Here is a 26,937-nt window from a genome sequence, read left to right on the forward strand (position 1 = left end):
CATAATGCATTGCTCCACATATTTACATGTAAAACAGTCTAGTACTCTACCTTGACTCAAACGGTGCGTCTCTGTGCCCGTATAAACAAAACTGGGCAGGTTGGTACCCATGACACTACAGTGGGAGCCACTCTTCCACTCCAGAGGTGAGGAACCTCATATGCAGCAATTTGTGAGCCGCTTCAGGTCCCAGATCTTCTGGAACAGTGGAGCAGTGTGGAACAGGGTGGGTGGAACAGTGGTCTCCCTGCCAAGGTTCAGGAAGAAAATCCAAACGGTCACTCAGAGCTGAGGAGAAACGTGTCTGGATGCTCAGACGTAATGCAACATCTACTGAAACTCCAGGTCTGCCGAGATTTAAATGGTGTGGAGGATGGTAAGAGAGGCAAAATATCTCCAAGGACCCTTTGAGCATCTTGATGGTTGCCAGGTCTCGAAAAAGCAAACGTAAGCACCTGTAAGTGATTGTTGTGGCTGAAACATGTGAATTCGATAATTAGAAGTGGGCGTCCCAATACTTTTGCCATATAGTATTGAAGGAAAGGTACGCGTGCCCACAGTTACAGTCGTTATTCTTGTATCTCGGGGGTTTCTGTGTTCCTCTCTCACTCGTCACTCTCTCTCCAAAGACTTTCCGAACATCTCTGGGTTGCCAGGTCTCCAAAAAATCAAACGTAAGAGCCTGGAGTTTGCTGACCGCTACTGGGACTTGAAACAAAAAATGAACCTTATGGCGACGATCAAGCTGAAGTTGGTGTAAACAGGTGGATTACTGGACTTAAAAGAAGCTGATGGTTACTGTGAAGTGTGGTGGAGGGTGTGTTTACTCTAAAAGCCTGAGGAATCTGGTAAAAGTACATGGCATCATGGGTTCCGACCTCATAAACTATATGGCCAAAAGTATTTGGACGCCTGATTGTGAGCGTCTGAGAAGCTTCTGACAGGATTTTGAAGGGTGTCTGTGGGAATTTGTGCCCACTTTGATCTTGCTCATTTCCATTATAGAATTGATTTGTGGCTGCAACACATGAATTCGATAATTAGAAGTGGGCGTCCCAATACTTTTGTTCATACAGCGCTGAGACAAAGGTACGTGCCCCCTCTCTCTCAGGTTTCTCTGCTCCTCTCTCACTCGTCACTCTCTCGGTTCCTCCCTCCAGCCTCCTCCTGGTTTATTGATGTTTTTTTTTAGCGTGGACTCGCTCTCTCACCTCCAATTTATGTTCTCTCTCTCCCGCCTGTCAAAACACCCTCGCTGTCGCCGGCCCTGCGCCCGTCGCATTTTTACTCCATGCATTTTTCATTAAGTGCCGCTGCATCTCACCTCGTAAAAGCTGGCGGCAGAGAAACAACAGTGGCGCGGCCGGGCGCGTAAAAGCTCGAGTGATTCATCAGGAGCTTCACGCTTCAGTCACGACCTTTTAATCACCTCCACCGCGTTTCACAGATTCACTTTATTTTTTATTCTTTCTGCTGCTCTCGTCACCACAGCGTTTAGGCGTCACCACAGCGGATCTGGTCCTGAACTTTATATCAGACTCGGTACAGTTTTTACCCAGGATGCCCTTCCTGATGTGACCCTCCTATTTCTCTCCAGGCTTGGGACCTGCACTCAGAGCGCACTGATATTTCTGAGTGCGCCTCCTAATGGCTGGGCTATTCCGGCCATCCCTCCCCGAACTTCCTCCGACATTAGTCAGTCATGTTCATGCAGACGCCTGATTGGCCGTTAGTACCACAGGGATTCGAATCCTGGATCATAATAGTAATACGTATAATAATAATAATAGTAATAATAATAATATAATAATAATAATAATAATATAATAGCTAAAAATAAAAATAATAATAATAGTATAATAATAATAATAATAATAATAATAATATAATAATATAATTACTACTACTACTAATAATAATAATAATAATAATATAATAACTAATAACAATAATAATAATATAATAACTAATAATAATAATACAAGAATAATAGTAATAGTAATAATAATATAATATTAATAATAATATAATTTTAATTATATAATAATAATTAATATAATAATAATAATAGGAATAATAATAATATAATATAATAATATAATAAAAAATATATATATATAATAATAATAGTAATATAATAATAACATTAATAATAACAATAATAACAATAATGAGAAAGAATTTATAAATATATAAATAATAATTGTAATAATATAAAAAATAATAATATAAATATATATAAATAGTATTTCAAAATAATAATAATATTAAAATTATAAAAACAGTAATGATAACATAAAATCAATAATAAGAATAAGAATATTGAAATTAGAAAAAGTAGGAATAATATAAAAATAGTATTTGTATTAATAATAATAAGAAAAAAATAGGAATAATATTGAAAAATTATATATATAAATAGTTTTTTTATAATAATAATAAAATTTAATTATAAAAACAATAATAATAACTGTATACAATAATGTTATTAATAATCAATAATATTATAATATTGGTAGAAAAAGGGAGAAAATGCATGAAAAAATCATAATAATAATATTTATAATAATATAAAAAGTATTATTAATCATATGGTATAATACTTATAATAATAAAATCAAATAATAATAATAATATAGAATGAGTTTAGTAATATTATTAAATATTATTAGTATTAACAATAATAATAAGAGATATTATTAGTAGAAGTATAAATCATAATTATTATTTTATTTATACCGCACCTTTTATACAGCAGCAGTTTAAAGAGCTTTACAGAATTCACTATAAATGATCAAGTCACTGACGGTTCGGGAGTTTAAGCTAATGGTGGATTAACTACTGCGTTTATAAACGCCCACACAGACCCAAAACATGTGGCACCACATCTCAGCGGTAGAGGACCGGCGTACTTCACCACTGCTACCACAGAGCCAGATTCAAATTCAGATTCAATTCATTGTTTTGTTTAATTTTTGGAAATAAACAACCGATCTGACAGAACATGTTCAGGCGTCTAAATACTTCTGGTACATCATGCACTTGATGTGTCAGTGTTTCCTTTCTGTGGTCATTTTTAACGCCTGCGCTCTTATTTGGATTATTGTGATGCGAAGCTCGAATGTAAATTGGCTAGTAAAGCCGCTAATGCTAGTGAAGGTTAGCGAGTGCGCGAGTGCACGCCGTTCCCGCAGGCCGCCCGGTGCTCTATTTATAACGCCGGACGTATCGGACCCGAGAGGACGCGGCCGCAAACTGCTGCTTCATTAGATTTCCAACAGCGCTCAGAACAAGTGTGTCAGCGTTCAGCCGGTCCGGTCCCAGCTGAGAAGAGGACGGAGGTGTGTGTGTGTGTGTGTGTGTGTGTGTGTGTGAGTGAGTGTGTGTAAGTGTGTGTGTGTGTGTGTGAGTGTGAGTGAGTGTGTGTGTGTGTGTGTGTGTGTGTGTGTGAGTGAGTGTGTGTAAGTGTGTGTGTGTGTGTGTGAGTGTGAGTGAGTGTGTGTGTGTGTGTGTGTGTGTGTGAGTGTGTGTAAGTGTGTGTGAGTGTGTGTGTGTGTGTGTGTGAGTGTGAGTGAGTGTGTGTGTGTGTGTGTGTGTGTAAGTGTGTGTGAGTGTGTGTGTGTGTGTGAGTGTGTGTGTGTGAGTGTGTGTAAGTGTGTGTGAGTGTGTGTGTGAGTGTGTGTGTGTGAGTGTGTGTAAGTGAGTGTGTGTGTGTGTGTGTGTGTGTGTGAGTGTGTGTAAGTGTGTGTGTATGTGTGTGTGTGTGTGTGTGTGTGTGTGTGTGTGTGTGTGTGTGTGAGTGTGAGTGAGTGTGTGTGTGTGTGTGTGTGGTGTTGCTGACCATGTGCTTCCCTTTATAGCTGCAATTTAGCATTTTACACTGATAATATGCATAAAACTCATCTCACCTGAGTGAGGAAGGACTGATTTTGTGTCCTTCAGTTTTTTGGCAGCAGTATGGGGAAGGACCTTTTCTGTACACAGTGACCTGTGACCTGAGATTCACAAATTCCCACAGACACACTTCAGGTGGGAGGAAGAAACTGTGATATATGGAAACACGTCCACCTGGAGCAAATTCACGCTAATGATGCGCCGGTGATCCTCAATTTGAGTTTATCTGCACCTCATCGTCCCTTCATCGTCCCTTCATCGTCCCCTCATTGTTCCTTCATTGTCCCCTTATCGTCCTTTTATCATCCCCTTATTGCCCCTTCATTGTCCCTTCATCGTCCCTTCATCGTCCCCTCATCGTCCCCTCATTGTTCCTTCATCGTCCCCTCATCGTCCCCTCATTGTTCCTTCATCGTCCCTTCATCGTCCCTTCATCGTCCCTTCATCGTCCCCTCATTGTTCCTTCATCGTCCCTTCATCGTCCCTTCATCGTCCCCTCATCGTCCCCTCATTGTTCCTTCATCGTCCCCTCATTGTTCCTTCATCGTCCCCTCATCGTCCCCTCATTGTTCCTTCATCGTCCCTTCATCGTCCCTTCATCGTCCCTTCATCGTCCCCTCATTGTTCCTTCATCGTCCCTTCATCGTCCCTTCATCGTCCCCTCATTGTTCCTTCATCGTCCCCTCATTGTTCCTTCATCGTCCCTTCATCGTCCCTTCATCGTCCCCTCATCGTCCCCTCATTGTTCCTTCATCGTCCCCTCATTGTTCCTTCATCGTCCCCTCATCGTCCCCTCATTGTTCCTTCATCGTCCCTTCATTGTTCCCTCATCGTTCCTTCATTGTTCCTTCATCGTCCCTTCATCGTCCCCTCATCGTCCCCTCATTGTTCCTTCATTGTTCCCTCATCGTCCCCTCATTGTTCCTTCATCGTCCCTTCATCGTCCCCTCATTGTTCCTTCATCGTCCCTTCATTGTTCCTTCATTGTTCCCTCATCGTCCCCTCATTGTTCCTTCATTGTTCCCTCATCGTCCCCTCATTGTTCCTTCATCGTCCCTTCATCGTCCCCTCATTGTTCCTTCATCGTCCCCTCATTGTTCCTTCATTGTTCCCTCATCGTCCCCTCATTGTTCCTTCATCGTCCCTTCATTGTTCCCTCATCGTTCCTTCATTGTACCTTCATCGTCCCTTCATCGTCCCCTCATCGTCCCCTCATTGTTCCTTCATTGTTCCCTCATCGTCCCCTCATTGTTCCTTCATCGTCCCTTCATCGTCCCCTCATTGTTCCTTCATCGTCCCTTCATCGTCCCCTCATTGTTCCTTCATCGTCCCCTCATTGTTCCTTCATCGTCCCCTCATCGTCCCCTCATTGTTCCTTCATCGTCCCCTCATCGTCCCCTCATTGTTCCTTCATCGTCCCTTCATCGTCCCTTCATCGTCCCTTCATCGTCCCCTCATTGTTCCTTCATCGTCCCTTCATCGTCCCTTCATCGTCCCCTCATTGTTCCTTCATCGTCCCTTCATCGTCCCTTCATCGTCCCCTCATCGTCCCCTCATTGTTCCTTCATCGTCCCCTCATTGTTCCTTCATCGTCCCCTCATCGTCCCCTCATTGTTCCTTCATCGTCCCTTCATTGTTCCCTCATCGTTCCTTCATTGTTCCTTCATCGTCCCTTCATCGTCCCCTCATCGTCCCCTCATTGTTCCTTCATTGTTCCCTCATCGTCCCCTCATTGTTCCTTCATCGTCCCTTCATCGTCCCCTCATTGTTCCTTCATCGTCCCCTCATTGTCCCTTCATTGTTCCCTCATCGTTCCTTCATCGTCCCTTTATCACTCCTTTACCGTCCATTTATTGTTCCTTCATCGTCCCTTTATCACTTTTTCATCATCCCTTTATCGTCCACTCATTGTCCCTTCATCGTTCCTTTATAATTTTTTCATCGTCCCCTCATCCTCTCATTGCTCTTTCATCATCCCCTCATCGTCCCTTCATCACCCCTTTATCGTTCCTTTATCATCCTCTTCATTGTCCCTTCATCGCCCCCTCATCGTCCCCTTATCGTCCCCTCATCGTCTATCACTTCTTCATCATCCCTTCATTGTCCCTTAATCATGAGATAAGCCGCACCCACCACTAGGTGTCGCTTCTAGACACATTCTCAAACCTGTCTTGTGTGTTTTATTTAAGATATCTGACTATTTGGATGCTATACTTTTTGTCCACACCTCATACTACTAGCGCTACGATCCGTCCAGCTGCGCCGCGTGAGAATTAGCCAGGCGAAAGCGTCGTACCACCAACAAACGCCGTCGTAACACCAACAAACGATTGTGTAATTAATGTAATAATATCACACCTCGTTCTTAATGAGTTCTTTAGTCTCTCCTGGACAGAGTTTCTCCTCTCACCAGCTGAAGTGTCCTGATATTAATCATCTCCGAGCGTTGAGCTTAAACTACCAAGCTTCGTTTGCATCTTAATTCATTTACGTTGTTTTTAGTCATATCCGGCTCTCGTTTATTATTCCTCCTCTTTCTTAATCACCGAGCCGCAGCGACACGCTGGAGCGTAAACAATGAGAAATTAGCTCAGGCCGGGACGGGGGATCGGGTTCGAGACGTCCAGGGGGAGAAAACACGATCTTGATCACTTCTGCATATTAGCGAGTTGTTTAGGACGCGAACACAAACACTTCCGTTCTGTCTCTATAAGGAAGCAGAGAATTTGATCCAACGTCTTCTTCCCATATTGCTTTGCAGCACCTTTACCTCTAAATTGAGATTAGTCAAGCTAGTCCAATTAATTTGTGCACAGAAAACGATCAGTTGCACAAACGTGTTCAGGTGTCAGATTTTGCTGTAGTGTAGCTGTAGCTTCTGTTATTGTGAAGCAAAAACATCTAGGAGCAACAACAGCTCAGCTCTGAACAGGTAGAGCAGATGAGGTTTAAGAGTCTTGCTCAGGGGCCCAACAGTGGGGCGCTAGGGTGACACAGGGGTCTGTTACACCAGCCCACAACCGCTGAGTCCAGGGTATCAATCTCAGCAGTGCTATCAGCCAGCCGGGCATTTACAAAAACATGACTGGCTATTATTAATTATAATATTAATTAGTAATAATTATTATTATATAAAATACAAAATAATAACAGTAATAATAATATTCATATAATTATTATAATATAATTATAAAACTACTAATAATAGTAATATTAATAATAATAATAATGATAATAATAATGATAATAATAAAAATAATAACAATAAAAAATATAATAATAATATTAATAAAATAATAATAATAATAATAATAATAATAATGATAATAATAAAAAATAATAACAATAACAATAATAATAATAATAACAATAATAATAATAATAACAATAATAATAATAATAATAATAATAATAATAGTGATAGAAAGTAGAATTTCATTATTATATTTAAGTAGCAGTACAGGTTTCTCCTCACTTCTCCTGTAACAGTGACTCCTGCTGTGTGATTAGAGGAGTGGTGGAGGAACACATAGAGAACAGCGTGATCCAACCGCATTACATGTAAATATAAAAAATCACCTTTTAATCTGTTTAATTTTGAGCTGCATTTTAATTAGCTAATTAATTAGCTTTCACATTAGAATAACTGGCTAAATATAGACGTGATTTACTCCACACCCGGCACCGGGTTCGAGAGTTCATCAGCCAGTGTAACGGCGTCAGTACAGCTGAGCAGGAACCAGATCGGCTTCGTCTGATCCCCGAAAAACACCAATAATACCAATAACACCAATAATACGACCCTCCACGCTTAAATAATTCACTACACACACACATACACACACACACACACACACACTGTAATAAAGTCTGAATGCTGTCAAAGCACTTATTAACATGAAACGAGCCAGAACGCAGCAGAATTACGCCTCGGATCATCAGATTTTCTCTTTTTAAACACTTAGCTGTGATAGTTTATGAGCTTATTGGACCCCGAACATTCATTAAAAACTCTGATAAATAAATAATGCAGGATGTAATATTCTGATTATTTACTGCAAAAATATTCCATGTTTTATAATGTAGCGATTTTACAGCCGACGGAGCTCACAGGACCAAACCAAGCGTGAAAGTAACGTTTCTCAAAGTACTAGGACGCCCCTATTTTTTGAGTTCATACGTTTTAGCCACGACAATTACTAACAGGTGTAATAACAGTTTACGGAAGATCCTTTCATGTTCCAGGTCTATAAACAGCTCTGGAATGAACCGGAACATCAACTGATCAATCAGTGCCCAGCCATACAAACGCTGCCATCTTGTGACTAAACGGGCACAAATCCCTACAGACACACTTCAAACTCTTGTGAGAAGCTTGTCAAAAGAGCGGCTGTTGACGTCACTCTGCTTTAGTACAGTTTATTTTTGAAACATGACATCTGACAAGCTCACGGTCAGGCGTCCAAATACTTTTGGCCTTGTAGTGTAATTGGGGTCCAGTTGTTGCTGTTTGGTTACTCTGTAGTTGTTGTTCCTGCCACTTTCAGGTCATTCTGCGACATGTTCTAAGAACATGCTGGTTTCTTCTGTACCTATTATTATTATTATTATTATTAATTATTATTATTATTATTATTATTATTATTAGTAATTATTATTATTATTATTATTATTATTGTTTTGTTGTTGTTTTTATTATTACAAATATTATTATTATAAATATTATTATTATTATTATAAATATTATTATTATTATTATTATTAATTATTATTATTATTATTATTATTTATTATTATTATTATTATTATTATTGTTTTGTTGTTGTTGTTATTATTACAAATATTATTATTATTATAAATACTATTATTATTATTATAAATATTATTATTATTATTATTATTATTAATCACTTATTATTGAATCATTATTATTATTATCATTATTATCATTATTATTATTATTATTATTATTATTATTACAAATATTATTATTAAATCATTATTATTATTATTCTTATAAATGTTATTATTATTATTATTATTAATTATTATTGTTTTGTTGTTTTGTTGTTGTTATTATTACAAATATTATTATTATTATAAATATTATTATTATTATAAATATTATTATTATTATTATAAATATTATTATTATTATTGAATTATTATTATTATCATTATTATTATTATTATTATTATTATTACAAATTTTATTATTAAATCATTATTATTAATTTTATAATAAATATTATTATTATTATTATTATTATCATTAATATTATTATTATTATCATCATTATTATTATTATTATCATTATTATTATTATCATTATTATTATAAATATTATTATTATTATTATTATTATTACAAATATTTTTATTAAATCATTATTATTATTATTATCATTATTATTTTTATTATTATAATTTTTTTTATTATTATTATTATTATTATTAATTAACTGTGTAGTTCCTTTCTAATTTATCTGCTGTTAATTAGTTTTAATTTTAGACGATGTTAAAAGGTCCGACCTGTGATTTCCGGTGGCATTTTTCGTGACGTGTCCCGTGAGTTTTATTAATCTGGGCGTGTGATGAGGCGCCGTTATGACAGCGTGGAAGGATGAGGAAGACCAAGTATAAGCTGGACTGACATCACGGTGTATATTATAACATCAGGGGCGCTGGAGAGCGCTGACCCGTCTGTGCAGCCAACCATCACAAAGTGACGATGGTGTAATAACATAATAACGTGTAATAATGTGATCTAACACTAACGTTCGCATCTTTATTGTTGGTCTTTAAGGCGCTTATTGTTTGTCGAATATAAACCATGAATAAAACCATGTTGATTTTCGGTTTTAGCTACAAGCTTTAAAACATTGGGAACCCTTGTCTTCTAAACCCTCAATAAATAATATTAAATAAGAGCAGGTAGAGCCTTCCATTTACGGGGTTATTGGAACGGAACCTCATCATAAGTGGAGAAGCGCCTGTATGTGGATTGGCCAAACAAAAATTCAAAGTGGTGAAATCAGAAGCGTAGACGTTCTACTCAGTGATAATCCGCCGTGATAGCGAATCCACCGCGTTCCCGTTATCGAGCCTTGCAGCTACCAGATCGGTTTGAGAAGCCGACTTCAATCGACTGATAGCGTAATCTTAGATCAATTCGGGAGGCATAAAAAAGCCCCTGGGCCTGGAGTGCTGGCGTCCTGGTTTTCGATCAGGTTCAGTCATTAAATCTGGGCTGCGTTTAAACGAGATGGGCGAGGGCCTGTCCTGATTCTCCGTTCATATTTATTTGTACCACCTGATTATATAAACATCTGTAGGACACAAAGCGCCTCGGGCGGCCCTGAACGGCATGGCATTAGCATTTGGGCATCACCCACCTCCTCCTGTATCCAGGGCAGAGCTGAATGTTGTTGTTGTTGTTTTTCGGCCCTCAGTGAATTTAACGGTTAATTATAGATGAATGATTCTGCAGTGGTCCAGCAGGCTGAGCAGAACGTTAGAAGTCTACGTTTGATCTGATTCTGCTCATACAGACGAGCTATGATGCGTTTTCGGTCTGGACTGCACGCGGCCGAATCTCTACGTTTTATTATATTATAAATATGATTTTGGAGAATTTACAGACACCAATCAGCCAAAACATTAGGACCAGCCACCAGAACTGTGAGGTCTATGATAAATCTAAAATTTCGGGATCATCAATAAATAAGAAATTGAACTTACCTAAAAGTTGATCCTGGACGAACCCCCAGTTTTTGGATTATTTGCCTGATCACCTTGAGCTGAGGAGAGCAGAGACTATCACACATCCACACTGACAGCTTAAGAACCAGAGATCTTGGCAACAGTGAGCCAGCGTGTTAGACCACTGTGTCACCCGAGTGCCCAACTTTTGTCTTTTTTTGCTGTTCTGTTTGTTTATACCATTTTGTTTACATATGCGGCTTCACGTTCTGTCTCAAATACGCCCCCCTCTGCGTTGGTTGTTAGTTTTCCAAACTCAGTTACCCTAGTCGTGTCTTTAGCTGCTTTACACTTCTACATCCTGGACGTTTTGTCTAATTGATTGCTAACTGAATTGCCGTAGGATCGCTGGTATAACCGAGCGTCTTTAGAGTTTCTGAGTTTATAAAGAAAGAAAGAAACTGAACACAGATAAACTATCGGAAGCTTAACACTTTACTGCTTTGTTCTTTTGAGGTGCAGCACAGAGGTGATCACGTGTGTAGAGAACACACGTTTACATGGATTATAGATCCACAAAGGGACAAAATACCACAATATGTAAACACATACTGTACATCAAACACTGTCAGAACACTAATTATCGTATGATTGCTAGGGCGCCTCATATTTTAGACGCTAATGAAATACGTTGAAATAAAGTTGATTAAATATTACACGTGAAACGGCTCATTTCACGCTCCGTGGCGTGATTTCCACGCCCGTGAATTAAGTAAGGACTTTATTATTAAAGTTATAACGCTTAATAGGACTGGAGAACTCATGATAAGGGATCTGAGAGTGTTCCTCTATACAGAATCACTTCTGATCCTTTTACATGTAAGCCACATGCTTGTGGTCGTCCATGTCTCTAATCACTGTTGCCGAAATGCCTTTAGTTTGGATTCGGTTGACCAAAACACGCTTTTACTGAAAGGTTTTGACCCCAAACCCAAACTCCAAACTTCTGCTTCTTCCAGGTTTCCTCAACTCTGATCCTTGGAGATTCTTTGGCTTCTTGAACCGTCCTCCTCACGTTGTGTGTGGTCAGTAAAGACGTACGTCCCTTCCGGACAGATTCTAAACATCTCCAGTTGCTTCAAAAGTGCCGTTTTCTAGCATGTCATTGTTGTATTATCTGGTCTAGGGCAGTTGTAGTTGTAGCCTAGTGGTTAAGGTCCTGGACTAGTAACCGAAAGGTCGCCGGTTCAAGCCCCACCACTGCCAGGTTGCCACTGTTGGGCTCTTGAGCAAGTCCCTTAATCCTCAATTGCTCAGACTGTATACCGTCACAGTACTGTAAGCTGGAGTCGCCTCATATTTATACCCCAGTGAAAACCGAAGTTAACTGGTCATTTAAGTGACCCTAATCAATCAGGTGAACAGATTATTTAATCATGGCGAGATTTCCTTTGATCATTCCCTTTGATCTTTTTTTCAGGGGCTTTTTGTTAACATTTGAAACAGAAGATCAAAAGATAAAGTGATGAGGAACGTTTGCTTCATCCTGATTTGATCTGCCGTTGTTTGTGTTGGGGGCTGAAAACTGTCGAAAAGCTCAAAACACACATTTCAGATCATATCGTAACATCAAAGGCTTCTTTGATGTCTGAATGACCGTACGTCTGCGTGTTTGTTCGTATGAACCTCAGGACGGGCGTGTTCAGGCGTTCAGAGACAGAGCGAGAGAGCAGAAGACGGAGACGCCGCCGGAGGGGCGTCATTTATAATTTAGCCGTCCTCGCTGGGCGCCGCTTTATTAAACGATCTTCAGCGGGACGCGCGAACGTTATTTTTATAAATGACCCCGAAGAATAACGTCTCCGAAACGATCACTGAAGCTTCCCTCAGCCCCTACCGAATCCATTACAGGGGCTAATTGATTAAATCATCGATCTCGTTTAGCTCTTTCAGAAAGGTGAAATCTCAGAAAGCACCGGCGCATTTACTGAAGTATCCGAGCGAGGACTGAAACGTCGCTTTATTCCTGCGTATTTACACCCACCGTCACAGCTCAGCATCACAGCTCAGCATCACAGCTCAGCATCACCCAGGAACCAAATCATTCATCCAACAAACAAACAAAAAAAGAGAAACGATGACGGTTTAGCCACTGTTACTGAGATCACCGGTTCTAGAGCTGTCGGAGTGCAGGTGATAGTCTCGGCTCTCCTCAGCCAGTGCAAAGACAGCTGATCACAGGGAGCGGCAGGATCCCAATGCTGGGGGGGGGGGGGATAATTACCAAAACTAGACTAGGTGCAAATCAATCAATCAACAAGGAAGTAAGGAGGGAAAGACAAAGACAGACAGAAAGAAAGAAAGACAGACAGACAGACAGACAGACAGACAGACAGACAGACAGACAGACAGACAGGAAGCAAGAAAGGAAGTCCTCCCAGGAAGGAAGGATGAAAGAAGGAAGAAAGACAGACGAACAGAAAGACAGAGACAGAGAGACAGACAAACAGGAAGGAAGAAAGGAAAACAGACCGACAGGACGGAAGACAGACAGACAGACAGACAGACAGACAGACAGACAGACAGACAGAAAGACAGACAGACAAGAAGGAGGGATGGAAGGAAGGAAGACAAAAAGAGAAAGAAAGAAAAACAGACAGACATAATTAAAGAAATAAGGAAAGTAAGAAGGACAAACAGACAGGGAGAAAGACAGACAGAAATAAAGAAAGACAGTCAGACAGAAAGACAGACAGACAGGAAGGAAGAAAAAAGGAAAGACAGACAGAAAGACAGACCGAGAAAGAAAAAAGACAGACAGAAAGAAAGACAGAGACACAGACAGGAAGGAAGAAAGAAGGAAAGACAGACAGAGAGACAGACAGTAAGAAAGATCAACCGACCGACAGTACAGACAGACACAGAAATAAAGACAGGCAGACAGACAAAGAAGAAAAGAAAGACAGACAGATGGACAGGAAGTTGTGCCTCTGCAGCCGTGCTTCCTAACTAGCTACCGAACGCACTGAGAGTGAGTTCAGAGGGAAGTGGCTATGTTTAAATTAAAGAGGTATAATCATCTTCCTGTTAGGGTGAAATCACAGAATCAAGAGGAATCGTGGGTAATCAGGAGCTCTGTTATGGTTTATTACTGAGGACTCTGTGGCCCCGTGGTTGTGGCCCCGTGGTTGTGTATTGTTTTGGAGAGTTTGGACACGCCCGGTTCCCAGGGCCCGGAGTGATATGGTCTGTGTGAGAGATGATGATGCATCTCCCTGTCGCAGTTTAATCACTAACAGTGTTGAGAATAAAACGAGCCGATCTGACCTTTGGGACGGGATTTAATTCGCCCCCCTCCAGCAGGTTTACCCCGCGTGTAAAGACGAGGACACGCCGAGACGCCGAGACGGCGCGTTTATTAGATTAGAGACGCGGCGCTTTCATGAAGTGATGAATAACAGCGCCGAGCGGTGAGATGATGGGGAATAATAACGGCGTGGGTGGAGGACCGAGCCGTCCACGTCTCTGTTTCTTTTAGAACCATAAATCACCGCGGACTCCGGGAGGTTCTGTCCTCGCTACGGTAACATTTTACCACAAATCGCCTTTTTATTTAGTAAATACACAAAACCAAAAGTATATAGACGCCCTTTTGTTTGTTGGTGTTTGAATGTTTCAGCCACAGTCGCTGATAACTCTGTGGCAAACGTTTGGTGTTTCATCAGGACTTTGCATACGGCAGAGCTGATTCAGCACTTAAGGTACTGCACTAGTGGTGAGAAGGTTGTCGGTTCAAGCCCCATCACTGTTGGGTTGCCGCTGTTGGGCCCCTGAGCAAGGCCCCTAACCCTTGATTGCTCAGACCGTATACTGGTGTTATATAGGTGTTCCTAATTAAAAGCTCTGAATGGTTTACCTCATAAACCAGTCAATAAAAATGAGAATTGCTGGTTCAAGCCCCACCACTGCTAGGTTGTCACTGTTGGGCCCCTGAGCAAGGCCCTTAACCCTCAGTTTCTTGACTTGTAAGTTGCTTTGGCTAAATGCATCATTGTAGTGGGTAGTGGGTAAGATACTGGACTAGTAATCAGAATGTTGCCGGTTCAAGCCCCATCACTGTTGGGTTGCCACTGTTGGGCCCCTGAGTACGGCCCTTAACCCAAATTGATCGAATTGTAAGTTGCTTTGGATTAAAGCGTTGTTGTAGCCTAGTGGTTAAGGTACTGGACTGATAATCAGAAGGTTGCTGGTTCAAGGGCTGGATCTACTGCCAGGTTGCTGCTATTGGGCCCCTAAGCAAGGCCCCTAACCCTCAATTGCTCAGACCGTATACTGGTGATATATAGGTGTTCCCAATAAAGTGCTCTGAATGGTGTACCTCATAAACCAGTCCATAAAAATAAGTGAATTTAGTAGGCAGTTGTAGCCTAGTGGTTGAGGTACTGGACTAGTAATCAGAAGATTGCCGGTTCAAGCCCCATAACTGTTGGGTTGCCACTGTTGGGCCCCTGAGCATGGCCCTTAACCCAAATTCATCGAATTGTAAGTTGCTTTGGATTAAAGCGTTGTTGTAGCCTAGTGGTTAAGGTACTGGACTGATATCAGAAGGCTGCTGGTTCAAGGGCTGGTTCTACTGCCAGGTTGCTGCTGTTGGGTCCCTGAGCAAGGCCCCTAACCCTTAATTGCTTAGACTGAATGCTGTCACAGTCACTTTGGATAAAGGCATCTGCTAAATGCCGAAATGCGTAAACGCGTTTGAACCGGTTCTCCTCATCCAACATCCAGTGGGGCACAAGTCTTTCTGAAAAGCTTTTCTAAAAGAGTAGAGGCTGTTGTAGCTGCAAATGGAGTCGGGTATTAGGGGTCTATATTCCATAAAGCCAAATAGTGTGTGTTTGGTATCAGAGCTGGGTCCTCATATCACGTAACTGATGTTCTTCCTCTCTGTGTCTGTTCTGTTTCAGTCTTCCTGCCCCAACGCCACGTTCTGCTGACCCTGGCAGGCACTCCAGCGGCGCATCCGGGAGCTCCAGCGAATCAGAGAGCAGCTCAGAGTCCGACTCGGACAGCGAGAGCAGCTCCAGCGACAGCGAATGCAACCGAGCGTCACGCGCCACCACACCGGAGGTAAACGCTTCACGGTCCTGACCAAGTCAAGATTCACGTCTGTAGCAGGACAGCTAGATGATGAGGTCCAAATAATGTCTAAAGGACGGTGTCCGTTTTGGGAAGTTCAGAAGTATGTGGTGACCTGAGCATGAGCTTGTTGGACATCCAGATCAAAAGCATCCATGGGTGTGTCAGATGATAAAAGAAAACCAAGGTTACACTGGATTGGAGAATTTATCGGCACCATCGTGGGTTCTTACAGCAGTGTATCTGAAGAAGAACAAGGAACAGAACTGTGGGCCTCCCTTTATACTGCTCTAGTCACATCACATTTGGGTGTTGGACTTTGGAACCTCCATTCTGTGCTAACTGTTCTTTCTTATCTGCTTACAATATTTTACAACAGCTTAATGACAGACATGTTGCTGATCTCTGTAGTTTAGACTCCCGGCCACACCTCAAACACCAAAATATGGTTCACAAGTCTTCATTTGAGGCCATAACAGTAACAGGCTGGTTGTGTTTAGCAATTGAAGAGTGAGGTGAAGCCCTGAAATCAATGTTAAATCGCTAAACACAAACATTACAGTTTAAATTTCACAGCAAGTTGTATATTACACGGGAAAACGCTTGTTTCACGGTACGTGACGCGACTTCCATAGCAGTTATACAGCCCAGGTGAGTTGCCGCCAGAAAGGTAAAGTTTGCTGGCATCACACACCAGCAGAAATCCTGGCAGGAGCTGGCAAGCCTGAGAGAAACTGTGATATACAATATATATATATGTATATATATACCGATCAGCCATAACATTAAAACCACCTCCTTCTTTCTACACTCACTGTTCATTTTATCAGCTCCACTTATCATATAGAAGCACTTTGTAGTTCTACAATTACTGACTGTAGTCCATCTGTTTCTCTACATGCTTTGTTACCCCCTTTAATGCTGTTCTTCAATGGTCAGGACCCCCACAGGACCCCCACAGAGCAGGTATTATTTAGGTGGTGGATGATTCTCAGCACTGCAGTGACACTGACATGGTGGTGGTGTGTTAGTGTGTGTTGTGCTGGTATGAGTGGATCAGACACAGCAGCGCTGCTGGAGTTTTTAAACACCGTGTCCACTCACTGTCCACTCTATTAGACACTCCTACCTAGTCGGTCCATCTTGTAGATGTAAAGTCAGAGACGATCGCTCATCTATTGCTGCTGTTTGAGTCACTCATCTTCTAGACCTTCATCAGTGGTCACAGGACGCTGCCCACGGGGCGCTGTTGGCTGGATATATTTTTGGTTGGTGGACTATTCTCAGTCCAGCAGTGACAGTGAGGTGTTTAAAAACTCCAGCAGCGCTGCTGTGTCTGATCCACTCATACCATCACAACACACACTAACACACCACCACCATGTCAGTGTCTGTGGGGGTCCTGACCATTAAAGAACAGGATGAAAGGGGGTAACAAAGCATGCAGAGAAACAGATGGACTACAGTCAGTAATTGTAGAACTACAAAGTGCTTCTATATGGTAAGTGGAGCTGATAACATGGACAGTGAGTGTAGAAACAAGGAGGTGGTTTTAATGTTATTAAATGATTCGGTTGCGTCCAAGATTCGAGCCTTCGGCTGATGGTTTGAGGTTGACCTGAAGACTTTTGACCTTTGAGATTTTTTCCTTCCTTCATTCCATCCACTTTTGGCAGAAAAGCAGTTTCACTAGCTGCCAAACAGCCCCAAGCCAAAATACCACCCCAACCAGGCTCAACAGTAGATACAGTGTTGTTGGTGTGAATGTTAATGTTAGATCATTCAGGTCAGAGATCAGAAATGGGAAAAAATTATTAAAAATTGAATTATTTAATCTTAACGATGTTCCTGATCTTTTTCTTCAGCCTGAACCACCATCAACGAACAAGTGGCAGCTGGATAAATGGCTAAACAAGGTCACCCCTCACAACAAGGTTCTTACCAACACCCAGACCGAGACCCTTGGACCTGGCAGCTCCCAACCTGAAGACGTTCAAGCTCCAGACAACCAGACCGGCGCTAAAACCAAGCCGAATGCAGCCCTGGTGCAACCAGATCCCAAAGATCGAGCCTTGCTCAGTCCGGTCCGCGAAAAGGCCAAACCTAAAACGAACCAGAAAGCCCCAGACGGGAAGTCTACCAAGGTCAAGACGGGTTCTTGTGTCGACCTTCCTCCTTCAAGGAGGAGCACAGGCAAGAAGCAGCCCAAGAAAGTGGACCAGTCGTCTAACAGCGAGGAGCCTACCTGGACCAGGCCGGGCAACTCCAGCAGTACCCCGAAAGAGAAAGAACCTCCACCTTTAGAACCAGCCAAACCAAGAGGGAGGGCGTCAGGGGGTAAGACCGCGCCTAGGAAGGAGCCACGATCCACCACAGGAACCACTGCCTCCACCCCAACCACTGCAAGTATCCCAGTTCCAGACAAGAAGAAGCACAGAGGACCTAGTAAGATCACCCCAAAGTCGAAGGAGTTCATCGAAACAGAGTCGTCCTCATCGGAGTGCCACTCGGACTCCGAGGAACTCTCGAAGGTACATCTCCCCTGCCCAGGCCCGAACATCTCAAATCTCAAATCTAAGGACTGTAACAGCAACATCCTGAGCGTCAGCAGCCTCGCCAGCACCAGCAGCACCTCCATACCGGACCCCGGCGCCACCGACCTGCTCGAGGAGCCCCTGTTCTCGCCCATCTCCATCGTACCTAACGAGCTCCTGTCACCGCTGCGGGACTTCGAGGACGTCAAGTCCCTGTGGGTGAAGATCGAGCTGAGCCTGCTGTCGCGCATCCCCGGGCAGGACCCGCCCGAGCCGCCGCCTACCAAGGCCGAGTGCCGGGAGAGTGCCGGCTTTAAACACAGGAGGCAGCAGTCGCCCGCTTCTGTCATCCTGGAGAAAACCAGCAGCAAGTCGAAAAGGAAACACAAGGTAAGTGTCGAGTACCTTCTGTTCTCCGTCTGAGGTGTTTACGCCAAATGCCCTTCCTGATGTAATTCTATCAGGGCTTGGGACCAGCACTGAGGGTGCACCCACCTCCTCGATCAGCCATAACATTAAAACCACCTCCTTGTTTCTGTACTCACTGTCCATTTGATCAGCTCCACTTACCATATAGAAGCACTTTGTAGTTCTACAATTACTGACTGTAGTCCATCTGTTTCTCTACATGCTTTGTTACCCCACTTTCACCCTGTTCTTCAATGGTCAGGACCCCCACAGAGCAGGTATTATTTAGGTGGTGGATGATTCTCAGCACTGCAGTGACACTGACATGGTGGTGGTGTGTTAGTGTGTGTTGTGCTGGTATGAGTGGATCAGACACAGCAGCGCTGCTGGAGTTTTTAAACACCCCACTGTCACTGCTGGACTGAGAATAGTCCACCAACCAAAAATATCCAGCCAACAGCGCCCCGTGGGCAGCGTCCTGTGACCACTGATGAAGGTCTAGAGGATGACCGACTCAAACAGCAGCAATAGATGAGCGATCGTCTCTGACTTTACATCTACAAGGTGGACCAACTAGGTAGGAGTGTCTAATAGAGTGGACGGTGAGTGGACACGGTATTTAAAAACTCCAGCAGTGCTGCTGTGTCTGATCCACTCATACCAGCACAACACACACTAACACACCACCACCATGTCAGTGTCACTGCAGTGCTGAGAATCATCCACCACCTAAATAATACCTGCTCTGTGGTGGTCCTGTGGGGGTCCTGATCATTGAAGAACAGGGTGAAAGGGGGTAACAAAGCATGCAGAGAAACAGATGGACTACAGTCAGTAATTGTAGAACTACAAAGTGCTTCTATATGGTAAGTGGAGCTGATAAAATGGATAGTGAGTACAGAAACAAGGAGGTGGTTTTAATGTTATGGCTGATCGGTGTACGTTTTTAGGACACAAGAGTATTCAAGAGCTTTTACCAGATTAAGTATTTACCAGATTGACCATGTTTAAGGAAGGCGCTGCAAGAGCGACTCCACCTGTCTGGTCTAGGTTTTATTATTTTTGTTAATTGTATTTTATTTCTAGTCGGATCATTGTGAGGTCCTGAGTGCCAGCAAGAAGTTAAAGCTGGAGAAGGAGGTGCTGCTCCTGCCTCCCTGTATCTCTCCCATCCAAAACCACAAACTCTCCAGCGCTAAAGAGTAAGTATCTCAGTCAAGTAGAATTTATCTGTATAGCGCTTTTTACAGTAGACATCGTCTCAAAGCTTCTTTACAGAATCCAGGACCGACAGACCAAAAAACCCTGTTGAGCAAACCAAGGGAGACAGTGTCAGGAAAAACCTCCTTTAAAAATAAAGGAAGAAACCTTGAGAGGAACCAGACTCAGCAGGGACCCACGTCCTCCTCAGGTGGCCTGAAGGAAACTTTAAATAAATAGGATTTACACAAATCATACAAACACAGAATTAAAATGAACTAAAAGTTATAACTAGTGAAAAAATAATGTGAGTTCTTCATTATTCAGTCTGTAGTGAGTTCTTGACATTTTTGGTGCAAACACGCCAGGTCGCCGTCACATCTAGCAGGAGCAGCATTGTTGGCACTGCCGTCTCGACTTGCAGGATTTAACCTCGGGGTAAAACACCAGAAGATGGAGTTACAATGTGAATCATTAGGAGTAAAATATCAGTTCTACAGAGAGTTTTAGACTCCGTCCACTAATTATTACACCATAACTAAAAGGCAGAGCGAGCAGGTAACAAGATCATGAAGCTTCCACAGGACATCAGCGCCCACCTCCCCCACCATCACCAAACCTGAGTGATCGGACAAGAGAGGCAGAACGACAGAAATCCGACATCCCTGATCACCACAAGTTTCTATCACCAAGAACCTCCAAGCTCTTGGCTTACTGACAACTGTGATCTGATAAAAAATCGTGATTTTCAAAATTGCTCGTCCATGTGGGCATTTCTTGATGGACCTTTGTTTTAGATAGAGTTGTCGGCCAGCTTTCATCAAGACCTTTGTAGACTCTTAACCTAAAGCTCATTGAAAACCTGCTGAAGAGCCTGAAGACTTAAGAGGAACCTCAAGAACCCTGAAGGATCTGGAGAGGATTCTCTGTTGAGATGTTCTGAGAGTGTTATAAGTGTTCCAGTCTTATCAAACCTTATGGCTCTAAACAACATTGATTACCATAGTTATGCAGATGACACACAGATATATCTGGCTCTCTCACCAGATGATTACAGCCCAATAGATCCACTGTGTCAGTGTCTGGAGGACATCAATAACTGGATGAGCCAGAATTTTTTACAGTTAAATAAGGACAAAACAGAGATTGTGGTGTTTGGCAGCAAAGAAAAGAGGTCTAGTGTCAGTGAGCACCTCAGTTCCCGGGCTCTAAAAACCAAAGACCAAGTCCGAAATCTTGGCGTTCTAATAGACTCAGATCTTACATTCACCAGCCATATTAAAACCATCACCAAAACAGCCTTCTACCATCTTAGAAATATAGCCAAAATCAAGGGTCTAGTGTGCCAACAAGACCTAGAGAAGCTGATCCATGCTTTTATCTCCAGTAGGGTGGACTATTGTAATGGTCTCTTAACTGGACTTCCCAAAAAGACCATTAAACAGTTACAGCTCATTCAGAACGCTGCTGCTAGAGTTTTAACTAAGACGAAGAGAACCGAGCACATCACTCCAGTTCTAAAATCTCTACACTGGCTTCCGGTTAGTTACAGAATAGAATTTAAAGTGCTGCTACTGGTCTATAAATCACTGAATGGGTTCGGCCCAGAATACATCTCAGAAATGTTCAGAGAATATAAACCCAGTAGATCTCTTAGATCCATGGACTCAGGTCAGCTAGTTGAGCTCAGAGTCCAAACTAAACATGGTGAAGCAGCATTTAGCTGTTGGGCTGCATAGAACTGGAACAGACTGCAGGAGATATTAGATGTTCCTCAAATGTAGAAATGTTTAAATCCAGGTTAAAAACTTTTCTTTTTTCTTGTGCCTATGATTGAGCTCGAAATTTTTGCTATTACCCTCATTTTACCCTATTTCTTTTAGTTTTTCATGCTCTTAATAATTCTTTTTATAGAGTAGTGTACATTCTAAATTGTAGGGTATATTTTACTATATTTTCTTTTAGTTTTCATGTTTTAATTGCTTATCTCTCTTGTTTTAATTTCGTATTTCCCAAATTGTAGGGTATATTTTACAATATTTTCTTTTAATTTTTCATGTTCTTAATTTTTATCTCTCTTGTTTGAATTTCATGTTGTCTTAATTGTAACTAAATGTTTGCAAGAAGTCTTTCTGAGGTTCTAGATCTCAGGAATGTTTTAATGCTTTTAATTTTTCCTTATGTAAAGCACTTTGAATTGCCACTGTGTATGAAAGGTGCTATACAAATAAACTTGCCTTGCCTTGCCCTTGCCTAAATTAATAAGATGCCATTAATTTTCACCTGCTTTTTTATTTAAAAAAAGATTATTCATTTTTACATTTGGACTAAATACCTCAGTCGGAAGTCAAGTGTCCAGAAGGAGTTGCAGGTCCGGTTCTGCGTCCACCTCTAGCCTTTGGAGCTTTGGGTTACCTTCATCTCTTTAAATGCCAGGGATTTCAGTCTGACGCTGCGTCTCGGATATAAATATTCCACCAACGACCTTCTCATGAGTTCATCAAGTCCATCTGGGCGTCCACTGTACTGAGACGTGAGTGATCGCAGCAGATCTGGACACTCTGATCTGCAGATCAGGAATAATGCTGGTTTTTGGAAGCGATGGCAACCCTGGGGGTTTTTAATAATATCACCTTTCCGCTGGGTGTTAAATCAGTGGAGCTCCGACAGCGTGGAGACGCTGACTCTACACCCCCGTTTCAATCAGATTAGAAAAGAAGATATGACTTTTATTAGTGCTGTAAAGATGGCTAATGTGGAGTTTAGTATGTTCTTTCTGTATCCATCTGGGTTTTCTGTGGTCAGAATGAAGTTGTTCTAAAAGATGGATAGATGATTGGATGGTGGATGAGTGAGTGAGATGGATGGATGAATATAATAAATGTTCTAAAAGACGGATGGATGATTGGATGGATGGATGGATCAGTTGATTGATGGATGAATGGATGGATGATGGATGATGGATGGATGGATAAAGTGATGGATGATGGATGGATGATGGATGGATGGATAAAGTGATGGATGATGGAGGATGGATGGATGATGGATGATGGATGGATCAGTTGATTGATGGATGGATCAATTGATTGATGGATGGATTGATGGATGGATGGATGGATGGATGGAGACCACGCCCATGACTGTGTTTTCTTTGTTTTTTTTACAAGCTCATCAAAGAAGCAGCCCAGGAAGCTGCTGCCGCCGTTACTGTCTCCCCTGTCAGACGAGCCCGTGGGTCGCCAGCGGAGGAGCAGCGAGAGCAGTACAGTCAGTACGGAGGGTAACACCTCTGCCCCCGCCAGCCAACCCTCCATCCATTCCATCCCCCCATCCTCTTCATCATTATCGTCCTCGTCTTCTTCTCACAAGCACCGGAGAGGAGAGAGTAAGGTGCACTCCAAAACCAGCAGCGTAAGTTCAACCAACACTACAGTGTAGAAATATTAGTTTTTTCCTTTTCTTTTTTGATCCAGTTTAGTCATTTCCACTTTGCTGCGCTGGCCCAACCCTCGTTTTGAGGAAGAAAGTGCGGAGGGTGGAGTGTACAGAGTAATGGAGGGCGTGGTAGAGAGAAGAAGAATAGAGTGCGGGTGGATTGGGTGGTGTAGAGTGGCAGGAGTGATTTGTGATATAAGTTTAATTGTATCACTTTATTATTATTATTATATTTTTACTATTATTATTCTATAAGTGTAATATTTGAATTAAATAAAAAATAACTTATTATTATTATTTTATTTTTTATAATTATTATTATTCTAAAATAATAATATTATATGTACAATAGATAATAATAATTAAATTATAATAAAAACAATAATAATAATATATATTATATTTCTATTATTATTCTAAAATTATTAGAATAATTATTTTATTCTATGTCAATGATAATTAAATAAAAATAAAAACAGTGATAATAATAATGGTAAAAATAATAATGATAATAATAATTATTATTATCATTATTATTTTATTTCTTTATAATAATAATAATATTTATTATTATTATATTTTACTTTTACTATTATTATTATTATTATTTTTATTTTATTTTTACTATTATTTATTTTTATTATTATTATTTATTATATTTTATTTTTACTATTATTATTATTATTATTTTTATTTTATTTTTACTATTATTTATTTTTATTATTATTATTTATTATATTTTATTTTTACTATTATTATTATTATTTATTTATTTATTATTATTTATTATATTTTATTATTATTATTATTATTATTATTTCATATGGCTGAAGATGCTGAGATTGGTTGTGAGTGATGTGATGAGGATGGACAGGATTAAAGAGGCCAGATTGAGACGAACTGAGCATGTGCAGTGGAGGGGTGAGAGTTCTGTGAGGTGACAGGATGGAGACGTAGATGAAAACATCAGAGTTTAAATGATGAACGTGAATAATACCGCTGATGAAAGGAAACGCTGGATTCCACATGGTGAGTGCGTGTGTTAGTCTGATCATCTATAAACAAACACGACAGAGCTGGACAAGAACGTGAACGTCCTGGCATCATTAACTGGACCGAATTCGAACCATCCTGTCTTACCACAGATTAATTCCTCCTCCTCGCCGCGGGGCTTCGACCACATGTCCTGTGTTTTCACTAAACTAATTACGCTTTTGGAACTTCAAAACAACCCTGAAGAGGAGAAAATAGAAACCATGTGCCATCCGAGTCTCAAACCGGCCAAGAGGAACCGGCCGAGAGGAACTGAGCACAAATTTCCACAGACACACTCCAAAGTCTTGAAGAGGGAGAAAAGAAGCGACTCGATATAACTGCACATGGTTTTGGAACGGGGTGGTTCTACATGGTCATGCTCAGGTGTCCCAATACTTCTGACCAGATAGTGTGTATATACTGTATATATACATTTAAAATAATTATTTGCACTTTATAATTTAATATCACAAATGTATTTAAATATTATTAATATTTTCTCAGGTGGTGCAGCGGTAAATAATTTTTTTTATTTTAATTGTCCTAAAATAATAATATTATAATAAATAATAATATTAATATTAGTAACAATTATTATAATAATTATTATTATTTTATTTTTTGTTATTCTATACAAATAATAATAATATGGCCTATAATAATAATAATTAGAATTAGAATAACAATAATAGTAATAATTTATATTATTATTATTATTATTATTATTATTATATGATTATTATTATTACTATTTTTATTTTATTATTATTATTATTAGTAGTAGTAGTAGTAGTATTAGTAGTAGTAGTAATATTAATATTATCATTATTTTTATTTTTATTATTATTATTCCAGGGTTCAGCACTGCATTGATCCCACTTATTCTGGGTAAACCAGACCTGGATTGTTTCAGACCCCAAAACTTCATTAACTTCATTCTAATCTACGTTTTCCTCACAGCAGGAAGAAGACGGTCACGTAAAGTCCAGCTCGGTCCATTCCAACGGTCAGTCGGATCCCAGCACGTGGCTGAACCCTGCGGCCCTGACCACGGAGAACACGGAGCACAGGAGACCCAAACTCACCTTCAACAACACGTACGTACCCACAGCGGGGTTATTTCATCATAACTGTGTTACTCCTCGTCCTGCTCGCTCCCAGTCCTCCCAGTCCTCCCAGCTCCAGCAAACACTGCACCAGTAATGCATAAACTGGTCAGGAGAACTGGTTTGTGGTTCAGACAGGTCCTGTTTGATCCCTGCACTCGTCCTACAGCTCCTACAACTTCTCCTACAACTATTAATATAATAATAATAATAATTATTATTATTATTATTAATATAATTATTTTATTTGTATTATTATTATTAGTATTATTAGTATTATTTATTGTTATGATTACTATTATTATTAATATAATAATTATTATTATTATTAATATAATAATAATAATAATTATTATTATTATTATTATTATTATTATTATTCCAATAACTATAATTACTATTATTGTTGTTGTGATTATATAATAATAATAATAATATATTTAAATTTTACATATAAAAGTTTATATTATTGATTGACTAATAAGATAGTAATAATTATAATAATAATGATCACAATCAAAATAATTATAATGATAATAATATTTTCTTTTTATTGTTATTATTGATAATGATAATAATAATTATAATTAATACTTGTATTATTTTGTAATATTGTTATTTTATATTTATACTTAACTAATACTAATACAAATCATTAGAATATCAATAATAACAATAAGCATAATAATACAAATAATGGTTTTTTTTTTATTATTATTATTATTATTATTATTATTATTAATAATAATCATAATCATAATAAAGGTAAATACTTATATAGGATGTGACTAATTTACATTTACATTTACATTTTCAGCATTTAGCAGACGCTTTTATCCAAAGCGACTTACACAATGAGCAGAACACGATGAGCAATTGAGGGTTAAGGGCCTCGCTCAAGGACCCAACAGTGGCAACTTGGTGGTGGCGGGGCTTGAACCGGCAACCTTCTGTTTACTAGTCCAGTACCTTAACCACTGAGCTATCACTGACTAATTCGCTATTAATATACACGATTATATAGATGGATTCGTTATGTTATTTTATTGTAAAGCAACATAAAGATCTCATCAGTAACATCACATGTCTGTCTCGTCGTCTCCTACTTTATTAACATGTGAACGGCCCTCAAAAACCTTCTAAAGTTTAATAACGTTCAGGTAAGTTCATGGACTCTCATGATTTTGTGTTTCTCCTCTCTCAGGGTTCACAGCGCTGAACACTACATGCAGGAGGCGAAGAAACTGAAGCACAAAGCCGACGCCCTGGTGAGTCCCGCGTTCTGACCTAGCTTAGCACACTGTTAAACCTTCAGAATAATGAACATGCAGTGATGGTATACCTCAAGCCTCATGGCCCACTGCCAGCCCATAATAACAGGCCTAATAAACGCGGTAAACAAGGTAAACACCGTCGGGATTTTACCATCCAAGTGGAGTGAACAAGCATTGACTCAGTTTGGATATGTTCGATTCCCCTGCACGCTC

General features: G+C 40.4%; 1 protein-coding gene across 1 annotated transcript in view; it reads left to right on the forward strand.

Moving 5' to 3' along the window:
• The first annotated feature begins 321 nt into the window (after positions 1-321).
• LOC134318743 (AF4/FMR2 family member 2-like) overlaps positions 322-26,937 on the forward strand; it is a 37,541-nt gene continuing 10,925 nt past the window's right edge. The window contains exons 1-9 of the mRNA XM_062999675.1: positions 322-376; positions 4,019-5,595; positions 13,960-14,066; positions 15,561-15,723; positions 17,598-18,656; positions 19,761-19,876; positions 23,042-23,285; positions 25,308-25,441; positions 26,655-26,718. Of these exons, the coding sequence (XP_062855745.1) occupies positions 322-376; positions 4,019-5,595; positions 13,960-14,066; positions 15,561-15,723; positions 17,598-18,656; positions 19,761-19,876; positions 23,042-23,285; positions 25,308-25,441; positions 26,655-26,718 (3,519 nt within the window). The remainder of the gene's footprint in view (positions 377-4,018; positions 5,596-13,959; positions 14,067-15,560; positions 15,724-17,597; positions 18,657-19,760; positions 19,877-23,041; positions 23,286-25,307; positions 25,442-26,654; positions 26,719-26,937) is intronic.

The sequence above is a fragment of the Trichomycterus rosablanca genome, chromosome 8 (assembly GCF_030014385.1).
Source record: "Trichomycterus rosablanca isolate fTriRos1 chromosome 8, fTriRos1.hap1, whole genome shotgun sequence".
In the NCBI taxonomy this organism is placed as follows: Eukaryota; Metazoa; Chordata; class Actinopteri; order Siluriformes; family Trichomycteridae; genus Trichomycterus; species Trichomycterus rosablanca.